This window comes from Varroa jacobsoni, unplaced genomic scaffold (assembly GCF_002532875.2).
Source record: "Varroa jacobsoni isolate VJ856 unplaced genomic scaffold, vjacob_1.0 scaffold_322, whole genome shotgun sequence".
Classification (NCBI taxonomy): Eukaryota; Metazoa; Arthropoda; class Arachnida; order Mesostigmata; family Varroidae; genus Varroa; species Varroa jacobsoni.
This window is the reverse complement of record NW_019213224.1, coordinates 118,051-141,756: the sequence shown is the minus strand read 5'-3', so window position 1 is coordinate 141,756 and position 23,706 is coordinate 118,051. Positions and strand designations below refer to the sequence as shown.

General features: G+C 36.9%; 3 protein-coding genes and 2 long non-coding RNA genes across 8 annotated transcripts; 3 read left to right on the top strand and 2 right to left on the bottom strand.

The window, feature by feature from the left end:
• Positions 1 to 715: 715 nt before the first annotated feature.
• On the bottom strand, positions 716 to 8,743 carry LOC111259347 (uncharacterized). Its single transcript, XM_022831301.2, has 5 exons — positions 8,602 to 8,743; positions 3,684 to 3,848; positions 2,174 to 2,302; positions 1,689 to 1,997; positions 716 to 1,304 (listed from the first exon to the last, which is right to left on the bottom strand). Exons 1-5 carry the CDS (start codon positions 8,641 to 8,643, stop codon positions 1,113 to 1,115), a joined length of 837 nt encoding a protein of 278 aa, XP_022687036.1. The 5' UTR covers positions 8,644 to 8,743; the 3' UTR covers positions 716 to 1,112.
• Positions 5,667 to 8,432, top strand: LOC147753650 (uncharacterized). The gene is made up of 2 exons (XR_015310557.1): positions 5,667 to 6,527; positions 7,383 to 8,432. It is a non-coding gene; the product is annotated as an uncharacterized LOC147753650 (long non-coding RNA).
• A 196-nt stretch (positions 8,744 to 8,939) lies between the features above and the next one.
• On the top strand, positions 8,940 to 14,825 carry LOC111259352 (uncharacterized). The gene is made up of 2 exons (XR_015310558.1): positions 8,940 to 9,003; positions 9,406 to 14,825. It is a non-coding gene; the product is annotated as an uncharacterized LOC111259352 (long non-coding RNA).
• On the bottom strand, positions 12,878 to 21,562 carry LOC111259350 (charged multivesicular body protein 2b). 3 transcript variants are annotated; one of them, XR_002679593.2, is made up of 7 exons: positions 21,105 to 21,562; positions 19,972 to 20,063; positions 18,180 to 18,296; positions 17,762 to 17,942; positions 17,094 to 17,395; positions 15,537 to 15,561; positions 12,878 to 14,795 (listed from the first exon to the last, which is right to left on the bottom strand). XR_002679593.2 is itself a non-coding variant. In XM_022831307.2 (5 exons), the coding sequence occupies exons 1-5, from the start codon at positions 21,139 to 21,141 to the stop codon at positions 17,190 to 17,192; spliced, it is 633 nt and encodes a 210-aa protein (XP_022687042.1). In that variant the 5' UTR covers positions 21,142 to 21,562; the 3' UTR covers positions 16,184 to 17,189. The 3 variants fall into 3 exon arrangements, 1 of the variants encoding a protein (XP_022687042.1); XR_002679597.2 differs by lacking the exons at positions 12,878 to 14,795; positions 15,537 to 15,561 and adding an exon at positions 16,184 to 16,484 and having other exon boundaries at positions 21,105 to 21,561; XM_022831307.2 differs by lacking the exons at positions 12,878 to 14,795; positions 15,537 to 15,561 and having other exon boundaries at positions 16,184 to 17,395.
• Positions 20,124 to 23,323, top strand: LOC111259351 (uncharacterized). 2 transcript variants are annotated; one of them, XM_086967859.1, is made up of 3 exons: positions 20,124 to 20,304; positions 21,943 to 22,122; positions 23,124 to 23,323. In XM_086967859.1, exons 1-3 carry the CDS (start codon positions 20,139 to 20,141, stop codon positions 23,252 to 23,254), a joined length of 477 nt encoding a protein of 158 aa, XP_086823985.1. In that variant the 5' UTR covers positions 20,124 to 20,138; the 3' UTR covers positions 23,255 to 23,323. The 2 variants fall into 2 exon arrangements, with proteins under 2 accessions (XP_086823985.1, XP_022687043.1); XM_022831308.2 differs by lacking the exon at positions 20,124 to 20,304 and adding an exon at positions 21,600 to 21,729.
• Positions 23,324 to 23,706: the final 383 nt, after the last annotated feature.

Genomic DNA, 23,706 nt, shown 5'->3' with positions numbered 1-23,706 from the left:
GAGGCCACTTTAACGCTTAGAAACCTAAAGGGATTCCTAATCTAACAATTTTTATTGCATGACAGCAAGCTTGACCGTTTTTAACATATTTTTGCATGACATATCCTGTGTGCTAGCTTTTTTTACTTATAAGTTACAGCTTACTTTGTTTTTTTGAAATTAGCAAAGCAAACGCACAACGTACTTATGTTGACCGCATTTCGAATATCAGACGGAAGTAAAGCATTTTTCCTATTAGAATTCCTGCAGAACTTGTGTGATTAAAGAAGGTCGAATCAGTGGGAACGTAAAAACGAAAAAATCCACGTTTGGACTCTTCTCTCCATTAAAAACTTCTTAAGAGAAATGTTGTCGAACTCGCTGCTCAGGCGAACGATCTATGTATTCCTTTTAATGTATAGCTCCCTAACGAAAGACGCCAACCCATCTATGATAATAGATTTTTGCAATTCACGGCCGCATCCTACTTGAATGGGTATCTACAGTGTGAATATCTGAAGTAAATTTATGAAAGAGGTAGGCAAAATCATTGGAATGAGAACATACCGCCCACTCAAACGAATCCAGAGTTTGCCCCAGGCTTTTCAAAGAGGCTGTTACGCTTTACCAACGGGTCAGACAGTTTATCGAAGATTGACGACAATTCGATTGCGTTTCTCGTTATTGCTTTCTGAAGCCATCCACGGTGCCTGGCGGCCTCTAAAAACTTACCATAGATCGGACAGTTAAAATCTTTATTTTTGCTTTGTTTGATTGCAGTTGACACAACTCCGTTTCCGTGCGTCTGGCCATCGTCAGGTAAATTTGTATGGTGTTATAACACTGAAACACTACTATATGGAAAGGTAATTCGGAAAATCATGCGTTTGTGATCCGTCTATTGGCTGTTGTGATCTAACAAAATATCGATAATTTGGCAGCTTTAGCTGTAGAATATGGTCTGACCGAAAACCTGTATACTTCTATAGCTACAATAAGTTCGATTGAAGTTCAAAAAGCCCTTGTGGTGTATTTTATATTCGACTGGTTTTTAACTTTCAAATTCAGCTGAAAATGGGTAGATATTTCCGATGCCAAGGTCGGCTTTTTCAAAAGTTTTAAAAATATCCTTATCACTTCCTTAAAATCTTCAGCTCCGCACATTTTGCAAACCGTCCTGCAGCCTGATCAAGTGCGCTAAGTTCCTTTACGTACACTTCCTTAACTATCCTAAAAAAGTTGAGAAGGTCTTTGCCTTCCTGCTGTTCCAAGATGAAATGGTCGCATTCGCTATTTTCCAGTCGATCCATTACATTTGTCGTACGCTACAAACAGGATCAAGGTTAAATTGAAATTGCCTAAAGTTAACTCAACGTGGCAACAGTCACTGGCGTAATGAGATGCATAAACTAAGCAAAAAAAAGTAAATAAAAAAAGATGTTTATATTTCGTTAGCAAAAAAATATCTATCACTAGCTGTCTGTCTGAGATAATCGTATCTCTCATTCACCGAAGAAATCGTTTGCATCGGCGATAGCCGTAGCCACAATTTGATTAAGCTTTGGAACCGTTGAGGAACACTGGCTGGACAACGGAAGTTGCTCACCATCATTGGGTTACTATAGTATGCTCATGCAACGATGTAGAAATAAAAGATAACCTTATTGATTTACACTTATTATCAATGTGGCAAATATGAAAATCTATACCTCTATAAGTTCATTGTACGAAGTTGTTTCGTTTCGGGTCTTCTCAATTCTGTCTTGTAGTTCCCGTGGAGAAAGTAATTTTGAATCAAACAAATGTACTGCGCCTTGAGATCGAGATAAGGCGATCCGAAGATCGCGCGTACTTTTGACATGCAACGTGCACATGGTCATCAGGTGCTCCGTCTGCGTCTGCTGAATTTTCATTTCGAGTTGTTCGCACTCGGCCCGTTTAGACATAGACTCTTTGCCCAACAGTTTTGCTTGATCTTTCAGAAGACGGCCACGCTCCATAACTGTGTCCTTTTCCTTCTAAAATTTATCATAATTTTATAACGTATTCCGTGTTAGCAAAAAATAAAGGTTCATATTTGTTTGATTTTCATATTGGAACAGAGGGGTCACTATGTGCTTAAATGGAGACCTCGATTTACTACGGCGTCACTTGCCCGGATAACCACTAATAGAGTCAGGTCTGAAAGTCTTACCTCAATGCGATATACATCGGCCTGAAGCTCCTCAATCTCTTTCTTGAGTTTATTTTCCTCTTTAATAATCGTCCTAAGATGATCCTCTTCTTTATCGAGCTGAACAGCCCTTATTTCCAACTGCTCCAGCTGTATTGCCAAAAGCAATGTAAACAATTATTGTCTCTTAGTTAATCTTCACATCGGTTATATGATTAATGTTAATAGCCACTTATTCAACTGTGCAAACAGGTTCTTACAGTATAAACATTATTTCTATCATTAGCATAACTAGCCGTTTATCTGCCAATAAATAAGCTACAATTTGCTTAACTGCAATAGAGGCGTAGTCCCCGAAAGGGTTTCATCAGTCCCCATTTTTTTTCTATAAAGGTTGAAGTCTCAGAACAATTGAAGAAAAACTGTTCCCTTTTTTGGAGGATGGTAACTATGACCTCTGCTCTACACCTTATGCGTTAGAACAGCTCAATGCTAGACGTCAATCAAGACATTTCAGTATTGTATGTGCTATAATCTTCAGTAATGTGCGGCGTGGCCAGCACATTACTGAACACACAGGCGATGTATTAGGTTTTCTGTATTTTACATCCGGCAGGCATTACTTCAGACAGTTAGCCTTCACCACAAAATGAAGTGCACCTCCGTCGGGTTGCAAACCAAGATCAGCGCACGTACCTAAACGTATTAGGTAAACACATCATTACTGCATTATAATGGGGAAAAGTGCGAGTATAAATCTAACATATTGATACCGAACTCGCAGTTATTTACGTAATCAGTCTCAAACAGAAAGTGTTGCTTATAAGGCCTTGTTTGCTATTAGATCTAAGCTGTGTGCGAGGGTGGTCCGCTAACTTCAGTGTTGCTCATGCCCAATTCGACATGAGAATAGCTAAAACGATCCAAGCAGTCTTTGAATCAATTTACCACTATTAAATTATATTATTTAGCCGTGCTTATCAATGAACAACGTCTCTAGACACTATTGACTTATGAATCAGCAAAAACAAAACAACCGAATAAGGAAGTCTGCGATTTTGTGGATAATCTAATGGATCTTTAGCAGATTATTGAACTAAATAAGTTACCTAAATGTGGTGTGATGGCGAAGTATTTAATTATTACGCAATAAAAAAAGCTGCTACGGACGGTAAGGCTCTTGATCACCTGACGGATCTGTTAACTTAGCTAGAATATGACTGGATATACTCCCTTAAACAAATCCCTTGATTTGAAATGTTCGTGCATTATTTTTAGAGATTTTTTATATCTTATCGTAATCAGTTATGCTGTACATTTAATGAATAAAACGATATATTCTTCAATGTATCGCTATAAAATAAAATGTATCCCTGTCCTCACTGGACCAGCTGGTCAAGCATCAGTTCAAAAAGAAGCTTTCTTTGGTAATGAATCATATTTCTTAAAGTGTTTCATTTCGTCTGCTACAAGAGCAGTGTCGCCCAATTGAACCTAACACGACCGGGCTTTGCCGTTCATTTTTGTTTACCTCCATCTGTAGTTTACGTAATTCTTCCTGTTGACTTTCACGTTTTTCTTGTTTCTGTTGAGTTGGAGTTTGTGACGTATCGATGTCTCTATCGTCCGCTTGCGTGATCTGCGATGTTGCGTCGTCCTCTTGATTGGTTTCTTCTGAGATTGGCACGTGTAAACGCTGAAACTCGTATATAGTCATATTGAGAAAAATAACGTCACGCGTCTCTGTGCTAGTTTCTGATACAAAAGAGAACGTTAATTACTTGACTGAATAACACTCCTATTTAGGTAAACACGCACAGTGACACCTGTCTAAATAAAGGAAGTTGGTTACTTATGCAGAGAGGCATGTACAGTTGATGACGAAAGCAATTTTTTCGAAGTATTTAAAGATTTAACTGGAGCTCATTCACTTTGCTTTACGTAGGGCTCATGGTCTAGATATTTTTTTTATTGACGTACAAACATATACAGTCATGGCAACATAACTAAAGCAAACGCTTTAAATATTTTAGATTTCAGGCGTTCCACGTAATCAAACTATTCTTCGTTTGGTTAAGCGAGCTAACTTAAGTTAGTTAATGCATTAGGGAATGGAAATATCGTACACCAAATGCAAGTGAAATTGCTCCAATTTAGATTGTAACATCCGTCTGTTTTTGGTTTGAGAGATAACCCAGCGTAATAGCATAGTACTTTGGCGGAAGCTTTGTACAGTCTTGTAGCACTAAAAATAGAAAATTTTTAGAGGTAACTTCTCACTACTTCGCCCTAATAACATCGATAGATGTGCTTTTCTGGTATGGTATTATACAGAAAAAAGTAATGCTAGTGAGTGCGGAACTTGTATTAGGAGATCACAAAGAAAAAGGTTTCACGACTGGTTCTCGATGTCTCAAAAAGAAAGCAACAAATATACTCGAATCGAGCCGTTTCTGTCAATAGAATCAAGCAAGTTATATTTATTCACCTTTGCAGCTAGTAATGAAAAACTTCACAACAGTATAATATCCTAATATTAGGAATAGAACCGCTGTCAATACTAAATTGACTGAAAAGATTATTGTTTCATTATATACTAATAATTTATTCGTTATAACTTCATTACTGAAATCCTAACCAAAGTATTTTTAGTAAATAGGGTATTATAGTTTGAAAACATCTCGTTAGGTAGTTAAATCACCACTATCTGGATGGGTAAGAAATTTTAAATGACTTTGATAGAAAATATTTTTGATATTTGAAAATATTTGATAGAAAAAAGATTAGATTGGGTTTAATTTGCACTTTATCTATTGTCTTGGAAAAAATAGGAAACGATATAATAATAATAATAGCGAACAAATAATTATTATCGGAATATTAGAACAAAAGTTTGAAAAGTTTTCACACTGCATTTTCGCAACCTTTAGTCATAACTCTATTAGTGTTAGAGTATTGTACGATAACCCTACGGACTTGAAAATTAAATATTTTTAAACTACGCGCCGCTAGCTACGAAATCTGACTGGTAAATACTCCAGTCTTCTAGAAACTTGTAAGTAAAGATCTGTTGAATTCACAAGAAAGAACATTCTTTAGTCTTGAAAAATTAACACTCCCAGTTTTTGTTCCCCAAAGACCACAGTGCTGCGATAATTCATCAATGGTAAAGGTAGAGTACATCAATATACAAACGTTTCAAGGGTGGAGGTTGGCCTTTTAATGATAAGCGAAGAGATAACCACATGTCAGAGCTCGAACGACAAAAACGCATTGCCATGATTAAAGAAGCTTTTAATTTAAGCAAAGCCTGGAGCCTAAGAACGCTGTCGCCCAAGACGAGCATTTCAAATATAATAGCGTTACAGAATTGTAAATCACATACTGAAGTGCAGAAGCTGAGCAAAGAATAGGTTTCCCGTATTTTAAATCCGGACCATTTGAAAATGCGTGTGACGTATTCTACGTGCTATTCGCGAAACTTTAACTAACAAAAAGTTCGCCTATGGCATACGGATGCCTGATATAAGGCATAAGTTAATTTATACCGCCGACAGGAGAAAAATTAGGTGAAAGAACGACGTTGTTCCGGAAAATCGCGGTTGGAGTAGGTGACACGTAGGTTCATACGTGAGGTTATTGCAATACTTGCGATGAACATCAGGGGCATTTGCTGCTATAAAGAAAATGAAACAAGGAAGGCAGTTCAGCATCTCGAGCTCGACGAGAGACTTACAAACCGTAGGTACGGCAACTGAACACACGCAGTCTGGTTACTTGATGACAACGCCAGACCTTAACTGCTTCCTTGACTGAGCAAAGGGGTAATTAGCGTTGGCTTCACCCCACCCTTGTTCTCGATGTAAGTCCGCATACTTACGGGGCTTTCCATGCCCTAAACAAAGCCACTGATGGGCAAGTATATCCCTTTATCGATTTGTTTCGAGAAGCCATAGGTAAAGAAACGCATAGAAACGTGAATGCTAATAAATGATTGTCCAAAAGTTCTCAGAGCGCTAGGGCAAGTGTGTAGAGGAACAAAGGAGAATGCGCCTAACATCTAATAAAATCATAACTCTTGTCTAACTAGCTGAAAACTCGTTGTAACTCGCTAATACGAAAATAAATATTATAGCTGAGTATTGACTATTATTATTAGTTTACACAAATAACAAGTCAAGGATTACAGTTACCCACAGCTTGTGACGAACTACGGAAAGCCGACATCTCGAACAGTCAGTCGAATCTGAGAGAATATCAACATGGAAATGTAGCGTTGGGTCTATAAATAGTAGCAGATGAGTGTCAACTTTCACCATGTTCATGACAAAGCGAATCATTTGAAATCTGCTGCGTAACAGCCGATGTATAATGAGTAAGTGGGCATTTTGAATCGAACTTATTTATTATGACATTCAAATAAAAAAAGAGCGCAAGTAGTGAAAAGCGCAGGAGTTAATTAATCTATAATGATAAACCAGGTCGGTCTCTTTGGCTGATTCGAGTCAGTCAAGCATGTGTCCAGGTTTCAATGAGATCCGTAAGTTGAACCGGTAAAAAATTATTATATGGTTACTTGCGCTGATTTGTGTGGGATCACATTTGGACCGGAACGTTGGGCTAAATATTGCAAACTGTGTCAATGTCCTATTGCATAAATCTTAAATATCTTAACTTGTTTTCACGAGCATAGTAATATGTAGAACTCAGACTGGTTATTTAACATGCTCAGAGTAGAATGAGGCCTTTAATAGGTCCAAGCGTAACTGTAATTTCAAATTGCAAAAATATTTTTACACTCTAATATACGTTTTTTTTTCTTTTTTTTTTTAATATTCTGACCCGAATATTACTTAACTGGTGTTTCTCGTTGCAATTAAAATATCCATAAAAATTTGGCCAAATTTCCATCTGACAGGTAGTTTAAGAGGTTTTGTTTGTCACGTACACGACACATAGAAGCGCAATTAAAATCACTTCTGTGAAATATCAATAATATTGCTAGATTAACTTTAATCATGTAATTACTAAATATAAATGTTTGTAATCGATAAAATTGAATATATGACAAAGGCAATGAATGTTAAAAATAATTAGCCTCGCCTTCTTCTATGCGTACTCACAGCTACTACACACGCATCATATTTGTATGCTTTCAATAATCAATTGAATAAAATAAAAGCGTGCTACAATCTTCCGCTTCTGCTTACGTAACCCTCCTTTTTTTTAGAATATGAAAAAGCGTTTGCGTTTTTTCACGAGCGACGTAGCGACCGGTTCTGTTCGACGCGTACTTGGAATATAAGATGACAACGAGCAACGAATATCGTCCGCTGAATACGCTAAACTCTACGCAAATCAGCAGAAATCATGTCACTCTCACTGGATAAAGCATTCGGCAGAAGTTTTATCAAGGATTACTAAATATAAATCTACAGGAATGTAATCTTGTAAATAGTGATTTTTTTGAACAACGTGACTATTCACAGCACACAATTATTATTATATTAATTATATAACGTAGTTTTTGATGTAGCCTTGATTAGTGTCGATACTTTCCGCGTTTGTGGTTGAAATCTGGAGTTCTGAATAAAAGCAGTTACAATTTAGCAGACAACCAGATGAACATGATACAGTAAGAACGACTGGTAAATGGCTATAACATACATTTCGTTGTCGATGCTAAAATATCTTCATTAGCTATATAAACAAATGTTTTGAGTTGTCGTGTTTTATATACTATACTGCTTTTGTTTAGTACTGCTTCAAACGGCTGACATTTCCTTCTCCTATGTGGTACTTCATTAAATGTTTGTAATTTTATAAAGTAATTGTCCTTGTAATCGAAACCACATTTTTACAAACTAAAAACAACAAACAATTACCTCTTTGCGATATAGAACCACAGGGAAGTGTGCGAAAATATGGGAAAATACCTAAATTACTTCTATAAACTAACATGCCATGAAAAGTGTGAAACGTTTCTCTAGCTATATACACACAGTTCTCCATAAAATGCTAAAAAATCGAAACAGAACGGAGTTTTAATAACGTCGCATTAATCATTATTACTTTTGAGATCATTTACAGTATTTTGAACTATAACTTATAATTAATTCGTTTTCCATCAATATCGATTTACCAAAAAATTGTACAGATAATATCTATTGTCGTAATTATCTATCTATTTCCCATGCATATAACGAGCTTCTAAATCAACTCGGTATCCTCGCCAATACAACGAGACACAATATGGAAAATTAAACTGCTCCATTGTTTACGGTTTCGCATTAATTTTCCGTTAATGATAATTAGTAATCGTCACGCCTGAAACGCTAATTCTAGTGTAATAGTTATAACTCTGTATTCCTAATGGAGCGCTTGCTCCAGCGATTATTTTCGAACAGTATATCCGCAGCAACCCCTTTTGTATTACTACAATTACCGACCCGTTTCTCTCCGCACAGTTGACTAACGTCTCCAAATTTCATTCCGCATTTTGCCCTCTAAGTAAAGGCGCTTCTTAATCATCGCTTCGTTATATAACGTAACAGCTTAGCTTGTAATTCATGACCAGCTTGTTAAAGCAATTTAAAATAGTTAGGTGTTAGCATAATTCCGTTGGCATCTCATATAGTGACACATCGAAAAGGTATTTTCACCGATAACTTCTGAATGCGTGTGTTGCTACTGATAAGGTCGGGTCGGTCAATTTGAGCAGAGGACTGTCATCATTGTTAACGTACGTAAACAACAGCCGTCTGCTAACTCTACTCTTGAGTATTTCAATCACTGGAGAGCTAGTAGCAGACGATGAGGTGACAGGACATCTTTTCGACTGCACTCGTCACGTAGGTACACTCGCTGCTAAAAATTGCTAGTTAATACGCTATATAGATTTGGCCACAAGTTGTGTCGCGTTGTCCTCCTAAATCTACTTCGAATTATTTTAGCAGTATCGCAATAGTACATGCCTTCGTTTCCTAAATAGGTATTAATTTTCCTTATGATCGTTTTTGTATATGATGACATGAAAGCTGTTATTAAGTATGACAGCTTTGGCTTTTGGCATAATTTGTCGCACATGAATACATAAACATCGCGCAATGAATATATTTCCATAGTAATTATACCCAATCAAAAATTAGGGACATTTTGTGTAGACAATCAAAATGGATGTTTTTAGACGATCGTCTATAAGTTCGTGTGAATTTTTTATTGTTAATTACTTCAGTGTATGCATTAAGTTTCAGGTAATCTCCATGTAGAACCTTACCAAATATATCGCTAACTCTGGGAGAAGGCGGGCGGAGGCGACGATAAAGCTGTTGTCATTACCGTAGGCCTATATAATGAACGCGGATAACTGGTATCCATTGAGCTGAGTTTATCGTTAGTTTTTTTTTTTTTCATTTTATTTAGAACATATGGAAAAGACAGGTTCAACGTAGATGTTCATTGTGATGCTTCATGTCCGGTTGAAAGGTCATCGCAAGCCATATCCACATTAAAGCTTGAAAATAATTTCAATATAGAAACAATAAGCATATTTGACGTTTTTCAAGATGGTTTGGTAATGCTCTTTACGTACGATCGCAAGGACAAAGCCAATTTTATGTAAACTAAGTATGGAGCTAGCCCGAAGTTGAGCTTATTTCCGCTAAAACTACTACCTACGTATTTTTAATTCCTCTCCTCTACTTCACTCCAAACCCACCTGAATCGTCGTTGAATAGTAGTATTTCTAAAGCTGACATTTGCCAAGTTCCTTGCTTAGCAAATTGCATTTTTTGCACTATTTTAACTGAAACAGGTCAATCTAGCAATGATTTTCACTCAAAAACGATTCGTATGTCAGAACTCTGTATTAAATAGTGTTTTTGTCACTAAATCTATTTTTACCGCACTTCAATGACCATCAACAGCTGCTAGTGATAATCTAATTCATATTGGAATAGCTGTTTCAAGATGACTTAAAATGGGATATCCACATAGCTAATCCAGTAATCTTCAGCTGAATTCAAAATACATCAGTAGTATAATACAAACTGATCAATACGATTATAATAATTATTATAAAGCTCAATGAAGTGCTTCTATCATCCGGAGGGAAAGCAGTTATCGACTACGATGGCGATGAAATGATAACAAGTGACGACAATGCACGGATTCGTAAAATGGGTCTCATATCGTGTGATAATGATGCCGTTTTCGAGCCGCAAGTCTGGTGAGCGTACAAAGATTGTATAGGAGTTATCCTGTATCAGCCCTACTCTATGCATCGATCCTACAACATGGATTGGCCAGTATTGTCATTGAGACTGGAGTCACAGCCCAGTTACGAGGTGCCAGTGTCCGCCTAGCAGACGCCGACACCCAAACATTTAAGTCCGTTAATACCCGAAGATCCTCGACAAGTGGAATTGGCATTACTTTTGAATCCGCCAAAACCCTAATGAATGGTGTTGGCTTGAAGATTTTCGTCTGATTCGACACCCGAAATGGTGTCAGTAAGTCAAAAAAGCGTACTCTAATACGGCGCAAAATAGAACCCTCTTAACGTGTGTAGACGCCGAGTCGCTTGTTTGTCTTTGCTAAGCTTATTCGTAATGAATGCTTAATGATTCAACACTTAAGCAGCCGTATGCTTCCATTGCGAACCCGCTCTACACACATATAGCAGATACGAGACTGTGAAACGATTTCTGATAGACTCTGGTTGCAAGTCAATGACTGAGAAAGACATAGAATTTTTCGCTAGTAAACGGTCTACAAAGGGGTGAGAAATTCTGGACACCCAACGATGGACCCAAAAAAAAACTTAATATATTTTAAAGCTATTATATGTTGAATAATGAAGCTCCATTTAGCCTTTTGAGCTCTTCATCCGTTCAGACCACAAAATATATAGCGCTTTTATAAACAACTATTAGGTAGTAAATTCCCACGCTATTCTCACTGAATTAAAAACGATGCATTTTTTATTCCTACGATAATAAGTTATTACGTTATGTATTATTCGTTATTTTTCCCGGTGTTCACCCACTTTTCCAGTAAATGATGTATGCCCTCTCGCAAGAAGGTAACGACTTTTGTCTCCAAGTTTTGCAAGTACGTTCTGAGTTTTTGACTACATCAAAAATAAGACCGCGAAGGTGATTGCCCAATGAACGGAAAAGATTCTTTCGTCGTTGCGTCGGTGCAAGGCCCGGAGGGTATGAATGGTGCAACAAAACCTTCCACTTAGAGTCCAAAAATGCAACTTTAACGACGTTTGTTGTGAATGGCCTTGCGTTATCGTGGAGCAGCATGATCTGACCTCGTTTCTCAGGTCTGTTTTGCTTAAATAGCCTAGGTGACTCGATGCAATTAGGCCAACGTAAAATTAGGTAAATTAAGTAAATTAAACGTAAATTAGGTAACATACGGATCAACTAACTGTTTCGTAAGGAACGCTTGCCAGTGAACCAAGCCCTTGCAATATCATTAAACGCAAAGCATAATCTTTTTAATACGAAAAACGGGCCGAACTTCGGATCATAGCTTCTTCCCTGGAGCCGCCCCTTGCGAACTTAGGTTCATATCGATGTACAGATATAAAACAATTCTGTGTAAAAATAGGTCATTCTGACCGTGTGACACTTGACATCGGGCGAGATGCTGAGATGCCGCCTCAAGCTGTAATGCCGTGTGAGACTTAAAAGGTTCATGAGGTACTGAAACTCCAAGTTTATGTAAAAACCCAAAAGACTTGAGACGGTAAACGATGGTTGTATAATTACAACCATCTTTCTAGCCGAGGAATTGTTTTGTCGACAATATTCCTTCAAAAGTGTTTCCAGGTAATCGTCATCAAGCCCAAAGGGTCCGCAGGGCTGCGAACGCTTTCTACATTTCAGATACTATTTACAAACTTGGAAAAACATCCTTGGACAATCTATTTAGTGATAGCGTCGTTACCGTAAGTCAAATGATCGGGCTATTTAAACAGCGTTCTGATCTCGACCTTGAAGAAGTTCGCTGATCACTGTTAACTTACCAGTCGCAGGCTGAGAGGGTAATAGCTCTGCTAACCTGTACTTGCAGTATGGAGGAGTAGGTCTTCAAAGGAAAAACTTAGAACTAAAGAAGTATGATCCAAGATGGGTGTTTAAACGCAAACCAAAAAAAAGATGTTTTAACTGAAGAAGGTACCACTATAAAGGACTAGACGTAAACGTTTTTGTCTAATTTTTATTTTATAGTTCAAATTAAGCGGAATCCTGCGTACATAAAATCTACTGCTATCATGTGTTTATAGAGGTAAGTAGGTTTAATTTGACTGGTTGTCTGAACAACACGCCGGTTACTATATTGTTAAATAAGTTTACGATAGTCATGATAGGTTCGATAGTCATAATAACGACGTTTCGAATGAATGAACATTAGAAAACCAGAGCAGGTAGTTCGTTTTGTTAGACATCGGGCTGCAGTACAAAGAAAAGGTAATTCATACTATTTATTCACAGCGTGTCGATGTGTGTATATCTAACACTAAGATTCTTAGGAAAAATGAAAAAGCGAAATCTCATGTTAGAAGCTGTAACAAGTTTACATAGGGACCTTTCACTGCTGCCGCGTGCTACCTGTCACCGGGGGAGGTTTAACTTGGTAACGAGACTTCGTGTTCTTTTTGCTCCTGACCCAGTTTCTACAGCAGCAGTTATTAAGTAAATTCTACTGAACGAAAGTTAATGCATTTTATTTCCAGTCACATTTTAAGTTGTTTTCTAGTTCTCTGCCTTCTGAAATTCTTTCAGGCAGTCCCCATTGACATTCGATAGCATAACGAGCTGCATCCTCTAGATTTAAAATTTCATTTACGGTTTTAACGAACTAATTTTCAGGAGTTGTGATAATATATCGAGTGCACACTGTATCTAGTGCGAATATTCTTGGCTACTTCGACAACTTTTTTATCACAGTAGAAGGAGAAAAAAGGATTGCGTCATTAAAAATGCACTTTTTTACCATCACTAAACAACTGCGGCTGGTGAACAACGCTTATATATGTTAAAAAAAAGTAATGGAAACATACACATGCTTTCTTGACAATAATGAATTACTTTATAAACACCTAGAAGAGCAACATGTAGAACAATTCTGAACATGTAGAATAATTCTATATTACATCATCTGGGTCCTATTCTCCGATGAGCGTTTCCTTCAAACCTAGCTGATTTTAGTGTGGAATCCCTCCTTCCAAGATCACTCTTTTGGGAGTCTCAGCTTTATATACTGATTGAACTGGGCTCAATACAACATTTGGATCATCGACGCCTTCCTATAGCCAAACGAACCCAATCTATATATTTGCGCCCAGCCAATCCACGTCATTGGACCCTCACCATCGCAATCGGGTTCGTATTCGTTCATGAATGAAATTACTTTGGTTTGGTCGCAATTGGGATGGAGACACATTACTTATAGTCTGCAATGAGCATCAGATATGTTAGTGACCATAAGTAAACTCGAACAGCTTTAGAACAGCTGGAGAAGCATAATCAGTTTTCGTTCATAAGCTCATAGCATTTTCTGTCTATATAGGCATTCGAATCCAAATATACAAATACTTTTTAGAACTAAAATGTTACAGCGGATGCACACTCGCTTACAGGACAACGTGCTTGATGCTTACAAGAATGCATTGATAACACTGAGTGACTTTAATAAATGAAAATAGAACAATAAATTGGCTTGCAGATAGGTACTATATATTTATATACCATATAAAAACCACCTGCAAAGTTCCCGCCTGTTAGCATCGATCCAGTATGTTCTTGAAATCATGAGCAGTAGACTGTATTTCCCAGAAAATAGATCATTGTTCCTGCTCATATTAGCCTGCAATGCAAATTTGTTGTTACTTCTGCATGACTTAGATCTTTAAAAAAGATTTTTAAAGAAGTTACTTTAACAATATAAATTTGTTAATTCTATCTTTAATTTCGGCCTATTATGCATTATTTTTTGTAAAACTTCTTCGCAACCACAATTTCAGGAATCTATCAGGTTAACGCAAGCGTAGCTACTAATGTAATTTTTTCATTCCTCATTTGAGCCACAGATTCAAATCTTCTAAGATGCAAATACCGACCCTACACCGTCACACTTCATCGATTATATTTGTGTTTTAAAGTAATTAGTGATTTGCCTTGTTTATATAATTTTACATAATCCTTATGCTACCACCAAACCACGTTGCAACAAGTAATTTTCCTTTTTTTTTTGTATCTTTCCTTCTATCCCATTTCTTTATCTTGTTTTTTTGCGCATCTAATAATTTTTTTAGCTGCATGCGTCAGCTGGTTAGCAAGCTTCACCTCAACAAGAATTGAACTTTTTCAGGAAGGCACCTTTCACAGAATTTTTATTCTTGCTTATTTATACATTAGCGTCATGTTTTACCGTAAAACCCACAAAAACTTACAGCAGTCTTTTGCTGATTCCTGCAGACATCTCCACAGGAATTCCTTTTCTGCCAGTCATAACCCAAGCAGATTCTTTTGTTTTTAACTTTTTAACACCATCATCTGGACGCTATTTTTTCGAGTAAACATGAAATTCACCGGTTTCAACTGTATGGTTTTAGCAGGATGACATTCTGCAAAAAATAAAAAAGTATCTTTAAAAAGATGTGAAAAGTCCCTTCGTGTTTCATGTAAGATGTAAATACTTCAAATTCCCGCGGTTAAGAATCAGCGTAAATCAATCTAATCTAAAAGAATACGCTATAAAAAGATCCAAACGAACTAGAAGTCTCTATATACCCACACATGGTTATATGAATTTTATCATATCTGGTTTATCAAATTTGCCATTGCTGTCATAGGAGCAACAGGCGTCACTGCAAAAGCTGGAAAGTATTCGGTATGCACGGGAAAACGAAATTTTCACACAAAGACTCCTCGCCTCGGATTTTTACAACAAAAGCTCAAAAATAGAGAAAAGACATAGAAAAATAAACCTGAAAACTTAAAAGGTAAAAAACTGTATTGTAAGACATTAGGCGCACCTTTACGAAATCATTTGCTAGTGATGAGTGCGAGTGTGTATGCCCACGCTGAGCTGGCCAGCATAGGTAACCAGCAGTAAGGGACTTGTCAGGCAATTAAGTTCAGAATACTACAGAGTACAAAGAGAGAAGGAGATCATAGAACTAGTTGATATCTATGCTAATGAAGTATAGCACAGCATAAAACTGACTATTGAAGTATATACGCAGTAAAAGCATCGTATTCTTTTGCTAAAGATATTCTGCTCCATTCCGCTCCAAGCCCTAGCCAAGGATAGAGAAAATTAGCTTAGAACGACTTACTTGAAAATTATCGAGATTTGTACTTACAGCCAAACGCAAGGATGTACTGTGCCTGCAAAGAGATTGGAGAAAGTCATCAGAATAATACAAAGTGTAAAGATGGTGCGCCGCCACGTAAAAATTCAATTTTTCTGTAAATTCTCTAATGGAAGCGCATTCCTTACGAGCACGAATCGCCTGCAATCATTCTTCGTTTCACAATGTAATCAATGACACATTTAATGCCATAGTAATAATAGTGGAGCAGTGGATTTTAGACCATTATATACTAGCGCAGCGAGTTCTGTATTAGGATGACGTTTTTCACGTCAAAACAAAGACTACATTTGTTATCGATTCTTCCACTTATCGTATCAAAAATCATCAGGTTTTACGTGACGGTGCCATTATCGACAGGTTGAACTATTTCGCCAACAGTAATTATATTACTATTAATAATAAAAGAAAACAATAACGCTAACTTTAAAAATTACCAGTGTAAAATATGTTACTTCACGTATGTCATCTCACAATTGAAATGCTGAGTAACATCATATATTCCAGTACAATTTGTCTATGTAAACGTTATAGTTAAATATCATGCAAAAATTGTTCAGGAACTTTGGATATACTATTGTGTGCGTATTGTTAGCTTTTCTTACAATCATCGCTAGCTAGCAATAACCACATTGAAATGCAATTTGTAAAAATTACTTTATTTGAATTGTAAAGTGCAGTATAAAGTATTTACATAGGTACTTCGCTTCTCACACCATGTATGTCTACATTTAGACAAACTTAGTTACACCTGTGCTAAAGGTCAACAATGTGGTAAATAAAAAGGATCAAAACAGCTGTTCCTAACAAAGCGCAGACTGACTATATATAATTGGTTACTCAGATTTCTCAACAGAATGGAAATCTTGAAACCACTCCGATTAGTTATCTTCATTATATTTTACAATAACAGCATATTTTTCTACGTTCGTCACACCGCTGTAAAAAAAAAATAATAAAATTAAAACTTTGAAGTCACTTTACTGCAGGACAAGCCCTTTTGCTTGCGAGCATCGCGATATTGTAACGAGATTGTCTTTTTGTTCATGAACACACTTACCAGCAATCTTAAAATAAGCTTTGCTGGGAAGACACGTCTATATGGTATGTATTCATACCAAACTCAAAATGTTTTCAACGCCCTTATCATCATGACTCGACTCCAGTGACTTGTTAAAGTTTATGTACATTTTCGGTGGAATTTGTGGATTTCTACAAAATAGAGCAAAATAGATCTACAGAAATAGTCTAAAATATCTCTGGTTTACGACGTATCTTTGGCACGCATGTACCATTTACTTTAACAATTTTTTTTCGAAATTTTCGAATCATTCATATTTATACCAATTTTTAGGCGTTATAAAACATGAAGGATAATGTTAGGTCAGTTACGAGTTTACCGCCCTGATTTTTATCGAAATAAATCGGGGACTTCTCCTGACATCATTATAATTATACCAGTAGAGGCAACTTTTTGCTATTACAGAAAGCTCAACCCTGGGTTTCAAAATTATGTTTCTGCTAAGCTGTCCTATCACCAAAACTCACTTTTGAAGTTTCACCTCCCGCATAAGTAGTTTCTAAATCATCCCTCCGTTGCGTTACCGCTTATATTAACTGAAACTGCTTCCACTTCCTTTATCATTAAAGGGCTTTTAAACGCTCTAGCTGTTTCTCGAGATCGTCATCTGACACTTTCGAAGATCCTGGAACGTTGCTTAGTACACCGGGCGCTTCTCCCAGTTTGCCCTTGATCTCAATACCAATTTCATCGAGAACCTTATCCAGGATGTTCTGGCTTTCTTCCTCGTCCCCGCTTTCGTTCAAGATATCATCCAGGTTGTCATTTACTGAAAGAACAACAAAAACATGAGAAGTCGCAAACAGTTGGTAATCAGATGTACATTTAGATCGACAGGGTACCGTGTATGTGTAGCTATAAAAGGCCATCAGATAACCGCTTCAACATTCAAGAATCTTTTTGATGCGGAATAAAATAAATATTGTTTTATCGTTTTCGATTCAACCTTCATTAAACCACTACACAGAAGTACAATAACCATCTTAATCAATGCTTAATGGTAGTAGACGCTAGCTTCAATAATTAATATATCTACCATTTAACTGCTAGGCGCAATGAATTAGGAATCACTGCAGTGTCACTTTCAATATCCAATTAGTTAAGAAAAATCGACCAAAAAAAGGTCAACACTTACTTATCTCTTCAGTTATGCCCATTTTTTCTGACTGCATCCTAAATTCGCCGAGCGTCTTTGCAAGTTGTTGGGGGTTCATTATGTCGTTCATGCCCGACATCGCCTTCGTTGCCCCAGCGACAGTGTTCGCCAGCGTCATATTAGCGCCCATTGTTTTCGACTGGTTACGGACCTCTGCCACCTGTCGTACAATAAATAGCATTCAGAATCTTTGTATAATAGCAGAATAGAAATTTGACGTGATTACGTCATTGATCAAAACGTATCGTCACAATCGGATAGATCGGCCACTATATAGTACCAGGTGATTACAGAAACTATTTACATATTAAGTAATAATAACTCTATATTATTATAAACGCATTATCTATTGCAATCAATGAGCTGATCTGGTGCGTGTATGCAGGAGCGCGCCTACCTGAATTGTAGCTTGTTTTGTCCTTTCCCGCTGCTTCCGTACCTGGATCAGCTGTTTCGCATACATTTTGCACATGTTATTATAACCTAATCTCGCAGCTTTTTTGATCTCCAGTTCCTGAAGGAAACAGTGTTTACAATGAATTCTTGTTAACAGTATGTTGCTATCACCTATTGCCAAAACGTTGTTCACTTCTTGAGTCAATGGTAAATCGCCTTGAGAATTAAAATCAAGTAATCTACCTACTCAAGTTGACTCACATCTGACAGATCGCCATAAATCTAAGGTAGTCTTAACCTCCGATCAAAGAAGTGTTGAGGTACAGAAAAAAATGTGCTTATAAAATTCACTAGTACTTGAAGATTAATGTTATATATACCATAATATAATATAGGATCCCCTTATCTTATATGTATAATACATTATTTTTATCAAAAAATGAGATCCATTAAAAACCTTTACCGAATTTCCAGAGAGCACACTGGTACAAAGACTTAGGTGCTGTAAAGATCATATGGCTGAATAAACACGGTTTTATAGAATTTTTTTGCAGTGGAATCATTCTCAGTTGGCATTATACTAAAGTATCATAGCGCAGCTGCATAATGTAATAGACAACGACAAACTTCTTAATTCTAAAAACAAAAATCGTCCCTTGTATATAGGGTGCGGTATCTAAATCGGACAAATCTTGGCGGGCTAGAAACATAGCCCGCCAAGATTTGTCCAATTTACGAAACAGTTACGGTAATGTACCCATTCGCCATTTTTGGCACTAAAAAGTTGGTTCTTTTTGGAACAGAACAGCGAACTTCATGATGAAAAAAGCTGCATCGTTTCCGCAATTTCAGCAGGAATCTTTTCGCGCTAAACAAACTTTTATATTTCGAAATTGATAGTCAACGTTATTGGCAGTTTTCATAAAGGTTTTAAAAAAATTGAGAAAGAGATTTCCTTGAAATAAACCGAAATATTCTTAACAAATTACTAGGATTTCCTAAAGAGCCATTTTTAATACAGCTGGTTTTTTATACAGAAATTTACGACCATCCCAGAGAAAAAAATATCGGTGTCAATTGGCTCCTTCGGGTAAACTCCAATGGTAATTTTTTTAGACTTTTTCTGTATCTTTTAAACCTTTGGTTGTTTTGAGCTTTTATATTTTTGCGACTTTTGGCCATCCTAAGCTCGTGCATCTTTAGGACTTTTAGTTGTCTTAAGACCTAGCATTTTTGGAAGCTTTAGCCTGCTATCAGCCAAAATTAAGATTTAATTCCGCTGGAATGCTTGGTATGTAGTGTATCTGAATGTCACTTCAACGGGTTGATGCTCATCAACTTAGCATTATGTATCGCTTGAAGCATGGTTACTATCTAAAAGGAATATTTTTAAAATTATCAGCGACAAATTTAGGTCACGAATTGAAACTATAATCGCAGTGAATGGTGAATATATTGAACAGGCATGACAGCTAGGAATGACACTCCTCATGCATGTAAAAAATTTCGTTGAAACGTTTGCTGTTAATTATAAATTTATCTCAAAGCCAAGTGTTTCAAATTATAATTTTCATATTACCGGTTACCCGCAAAGATTCATAGGGTAGTATGAAGGTACCGACTGTACAATGACCACAATATTTCCATCCGCAGTGATTCCAGACCTACACTATAGAAACAAGAAGTCATCTTCTCATTGGAACTAAATTGCTACCGTATTTTCGCCTCCCTCTCGCTTAGTTCTACGCAACGACTGCTATTTGTCGACATATGGGTATACAGTACAAGCTTACGATCTGCTTTTCCTGACGCTCAAGAACCCGATCTTCTCTTGCAAGATCTCTCTCCGATTTTCTAAGGTCTTTGTCGGTTTTTCTTAGTTGTTCTGAAACAGAGACGCAGAGATAAGAAAAAGGATCATACGATTAATAAAATCTATTTTCTTCATATCAAAGTGTTCATGAACCTTCTTTATGTGTTATTTTATCCTAAGGTCATTTACCGTCGTTATCTTTATATACCGGTGACAACTAAGTGTATAAATTCACGAATACCTTATATTGGTAAGGTACCTTATATTGGTATCAAACGGTCGACATATGGAGTGATTCAGTTACAAAATGTAGGTAAGTTCTTTCGACCACATAGTGTTCTCGAGCGGGACATCTGTACAGAGAAATTTCATAGTTAAGTGAAAGCCGAATCCGGGTAAAAATTTGAGATTTGTCAACGGAAAGGAATTTTCCGTTTTTTTTTTTACATTATTACCAATAAGCATTACATCATGGTTAATCCTATGCACCCTATAAGACGATAACCTATATTAATTCCTTATCTGCGTTGTTTATTTGAACGAAATTCGGTCACCCGTAATACTGTACAATTAGGGTTCATGAATTTGCGCCACATAACAACAGCACCTGGGGAATCGTTCAGGCCCATCAGATGGATAACTCACAGCTACCCGTTAACACTTCATCACTTTTTATACAATCTTGTTTATACAATATAAGTGCAGTATAAATTATCTGCTCATTGTATTTTTGGCATGGATTTCATAGCCTGTATAACTATAATTGAATGATAAACCTGTAAAGACCTGCTTCGGAAGTTTATTGGTCATCTGTCGATCACGTCAACCAAATTTTCGAAGATAAGTAAGCTTTAAAACAATATAGATTTCTATCTAGTATAAATTTAAGAGAACGCTTGAATTTATACTAAAGCTAAGAAACAAATAAAGTCAACGTCTTGCTTGGTCAATTTGCTAATTTCACGCACTAAACTTGCGCTAATCAGAATATGAACTGATTACATATTACGGATACACGATGTTTAACACCTTACATCGGAAATGGATTCATGTTCACCTTAAAGAAAGCCAATCTTATCCAAACTTATCAAAAGATCTGCAACTGATATATACCCTTGGCTGAAGCTTTATTTCCAAAAAGCTTATCCATTGTTCCTGTTGATCAGTGCGTTCACTAATATAGTAAAAACACTGTAGTTACAACTGCCACACGGTTCAATGGTAGTTCGCTATAAATCGTTTCAATTACTCCATAAGTATAGTTCTTTCGAATAGCATATTGAGCTTGTCAAACCGCTCGCACGTAGGTTCAATGGTTTTTATCCACGTTCACCTGTGAAGTTACACAAGAGTGCAAACGCAGTGCCATACGGTAGTGGGACCAAAACAAATTAAGTGGCGGTCAGCTTCAGCAAAATAAACCAAGCACAAAAAACCATTGGGTTACGAATAAAGAAACGCGTTTAATTGTGTCTGCCGGGTGCAGCTACTAATCGAGGTTGTTGAGCGCTATTTCACGTACAGCCTCTGCCTATCTTGCTGCTGTAACATGCTCACTGTTTGCTAGACTATTAAGTAATTGCTTTTACTGCTCAGTTGTCACTCTCAATTTATTCACCGTGTATCCCGCCCGTATCTTATTAGCTGTCCCACACACCCACTCGGAAAATATCAATGTGTCTGTGTTGTAATGGGCAGAAGTGAACAGATGAACCAACAACGAAAATAAATGGACGCGGTACGTATTTCGAAAACGATCTTATATTACCTCCGCTAACCATTTCGTCCTTCAAAAAAACTTCAGGGTTTTATCGCTTGCACTATTTGTTCGTAGCGCTCTCAGAACCCCGTTTGCTACTAAATATAGAAAGGGCTCACCATTGTTGGAGCAAGGTCTTTTGCTAAACGGATATTCTGTGAATGTGACTTTATTTTTTTTCTGGTGTGCTAGAGCACGAACGTACGACGACGATGATAGGGCCGGTGATCCGTGCCGCGAGCGTGAACGCAGTGGCACGTTCCTACCACCTGCAATTGTTCGGACGCCAGATGATTCAAAAGAGAAACAGTGGACCGTGGTATTACCGGGACCTCCCACCTCACGATAAGAGACTTGCACAGCTTGCCAACGGTATATAGATCCTTTATCAGCATAATCAGCACTCACATTTTAGATGCTACTGTAAAAGCCTCCAGGTGTTTTCCAGGAGCGCGTTTGATGTCGTAGATCTGCAACTTTTGCATAAGCTGTTTTGAATTTCCCATATTGCTTCTTTACCGTAAAAATACTTTCCCATGGAGAATATCTATCACGAAGTAGATATTTATCGGTTCAGCTAAACAAATGCCTACAAATTCGTACATTTAAGCGAATTTATTATGCGAATTGCAAAGTGAGAACTATTCCAATAATAATAGACAACTGGATCAGCTGGGATTGCAGCGACTGTGATGATTCTGTCATGGATCTATTTAGTTTAAACAGGGAACTAATTAAGCTAGTTCATATAGTTGTTTGTTATCATTCGAATGCAACGTTATATAATGCATACCTTTTGCCTTCTTTCAGTTACAACATTGGTTCTTACTTACTTTAAACAGATTCCGTAAAGCATGGAATTATCTAGTAAAAAATATATGTATATATGTATATATAGAGGATGAAAGTGTTGTGCATAAAACAGGATAAAACTGTAAAATCTTACCGTGAACCTGAGTTCTCAGTGTAAGAGAAATGTAGGACATGCGTTAAATGCAGTATTATCAAAACGTACATAGAACGATTCGGTTACCATGGGACTCCATTATTTATGCTTCATCCTATAGCAATTGTTATCACAGAAGGTGATACAAAATACACCATCGATTTTATTCACAATTCGGAGACTCGCTTATTTTTCAGCAGTCTTCTACGTGTCTAATTAGAGCTACCAAACCCTAGAAACTATAATGGCTGCAGCGTTGTGCTGTAAAAGCACGTTCAGTTCCTTTAATTACGAGAGCATGTTCCACTAAAGATAGTTATCGTCTACTGATAGAAGCGGTTTGTTAGTTTGATAATAAAAGTAATAATGATAGTGGTAAAAAAATATGGAAAATAATAACCATTTTCCGAATTCTGAATTATTTCAGGTGCGATGTGCTTTATGTGGGCCTGGATTACCTACCATTGCTGTACTGATTACGGCCATTTGTTCGGCCACTATTCAGTCCAGGACCCCAATACAATGACAGATGAACAGCTCGGCGTTGTCTGGGATTAGATTTGTCTATTGCGACTGTTATTAGATATTTTAGTGGAAACAAAAATAAAATCTACTAGAAAAAAGAAATCAACTCGAATATTATTTTCGTAACGATGAATTGTTGTTGTAAATTACATAGTTTCTGTTCGAAACTATGACTACAATCTTCTAGTCAACTCTCGCGAGAGATATTTTATTGCTCACATAGAAATCATTGTTGTACCGGTTCTTTTAGTTATGTAGGTATTATCCGTATTTCGTATACCTATATAATTGTTATGAATGTCTATTTGTTAACCCTATCACGTTCATCTATATATATATATATATATATCATCATATAATCTAAGGTACAGTGATTCGTTATTTTCGACTATTATTTTTAATGCATTCGTAGCATCTTACTAACTGCATACGAATTTGGCCAAATTAACGAAGGTCTATTAACTATCCAGGCTGATCAAAAATTC

Bases quoted from the DNA above. Each gene is read 5' to 3' on its own strand.
- LOC111259351 (XM_086967859.1), top strand. From the start codon at position 20,139: ATGAACCTTCTTTATGTGTTATTTTATCCTAAGGTCATTTACCGTCGT. The intron at 20,305-21,942 runs GTAAGTTCTTTC...CTGGTGTGCTAG, and splicing joins GATTCAGTTACAAAATGTAG to AGCACGAACGTACGACGACG. The intron at 22,123-23,123 runs GTATATAGATCC...GAATTATTTCAG, and splicing joins ACTTGCACAGCTTGCCAACG to GTGCGATGTGCTTTATGTGG.
- LOC111259347 (XM_022831301.2), bottom strand. From the start codon at position 8,643: ATGAAATTTGGAGACGTTAGTCAACTGTGCGGAGAGAAACGG. The intron at 2,303-3,683 runs GTAAACAAAAAT...TTGGCAATACAG, and splicing joins TACGTAAACTACAGATGGAG to CTGGAGCAGTTGGAAATAAG. The intron at 1,305-1,688 runs GTATAGATTTTC...TCCTGTTTGTAG, and splicing joins CGTACAATGAACTTATAGAG to CGTACGACAAATGTAATGGA.
- LOC111259350 (XM_022831307.2), bottom strand. From the start codon at position 21,141: ATGGATAAGCTTTTTGGAAATAAAGCTTCAGCCAAGG. The intron at 18,297-19,971 runs GTAAGCTTGTAC...TGTTTCCTTCAG, and splicing joins AGCGTCAGGAAAAGCAGATC to GAACTGGAGATCAAAAAAGC. The intron at 17,943-18,179 runs GTAGGCGCGCTC...ATTGTACGACAG, and splicing joins CAAAACAAGCTACAATTCAG to GTGGCAGAGGTCCGTAACCA.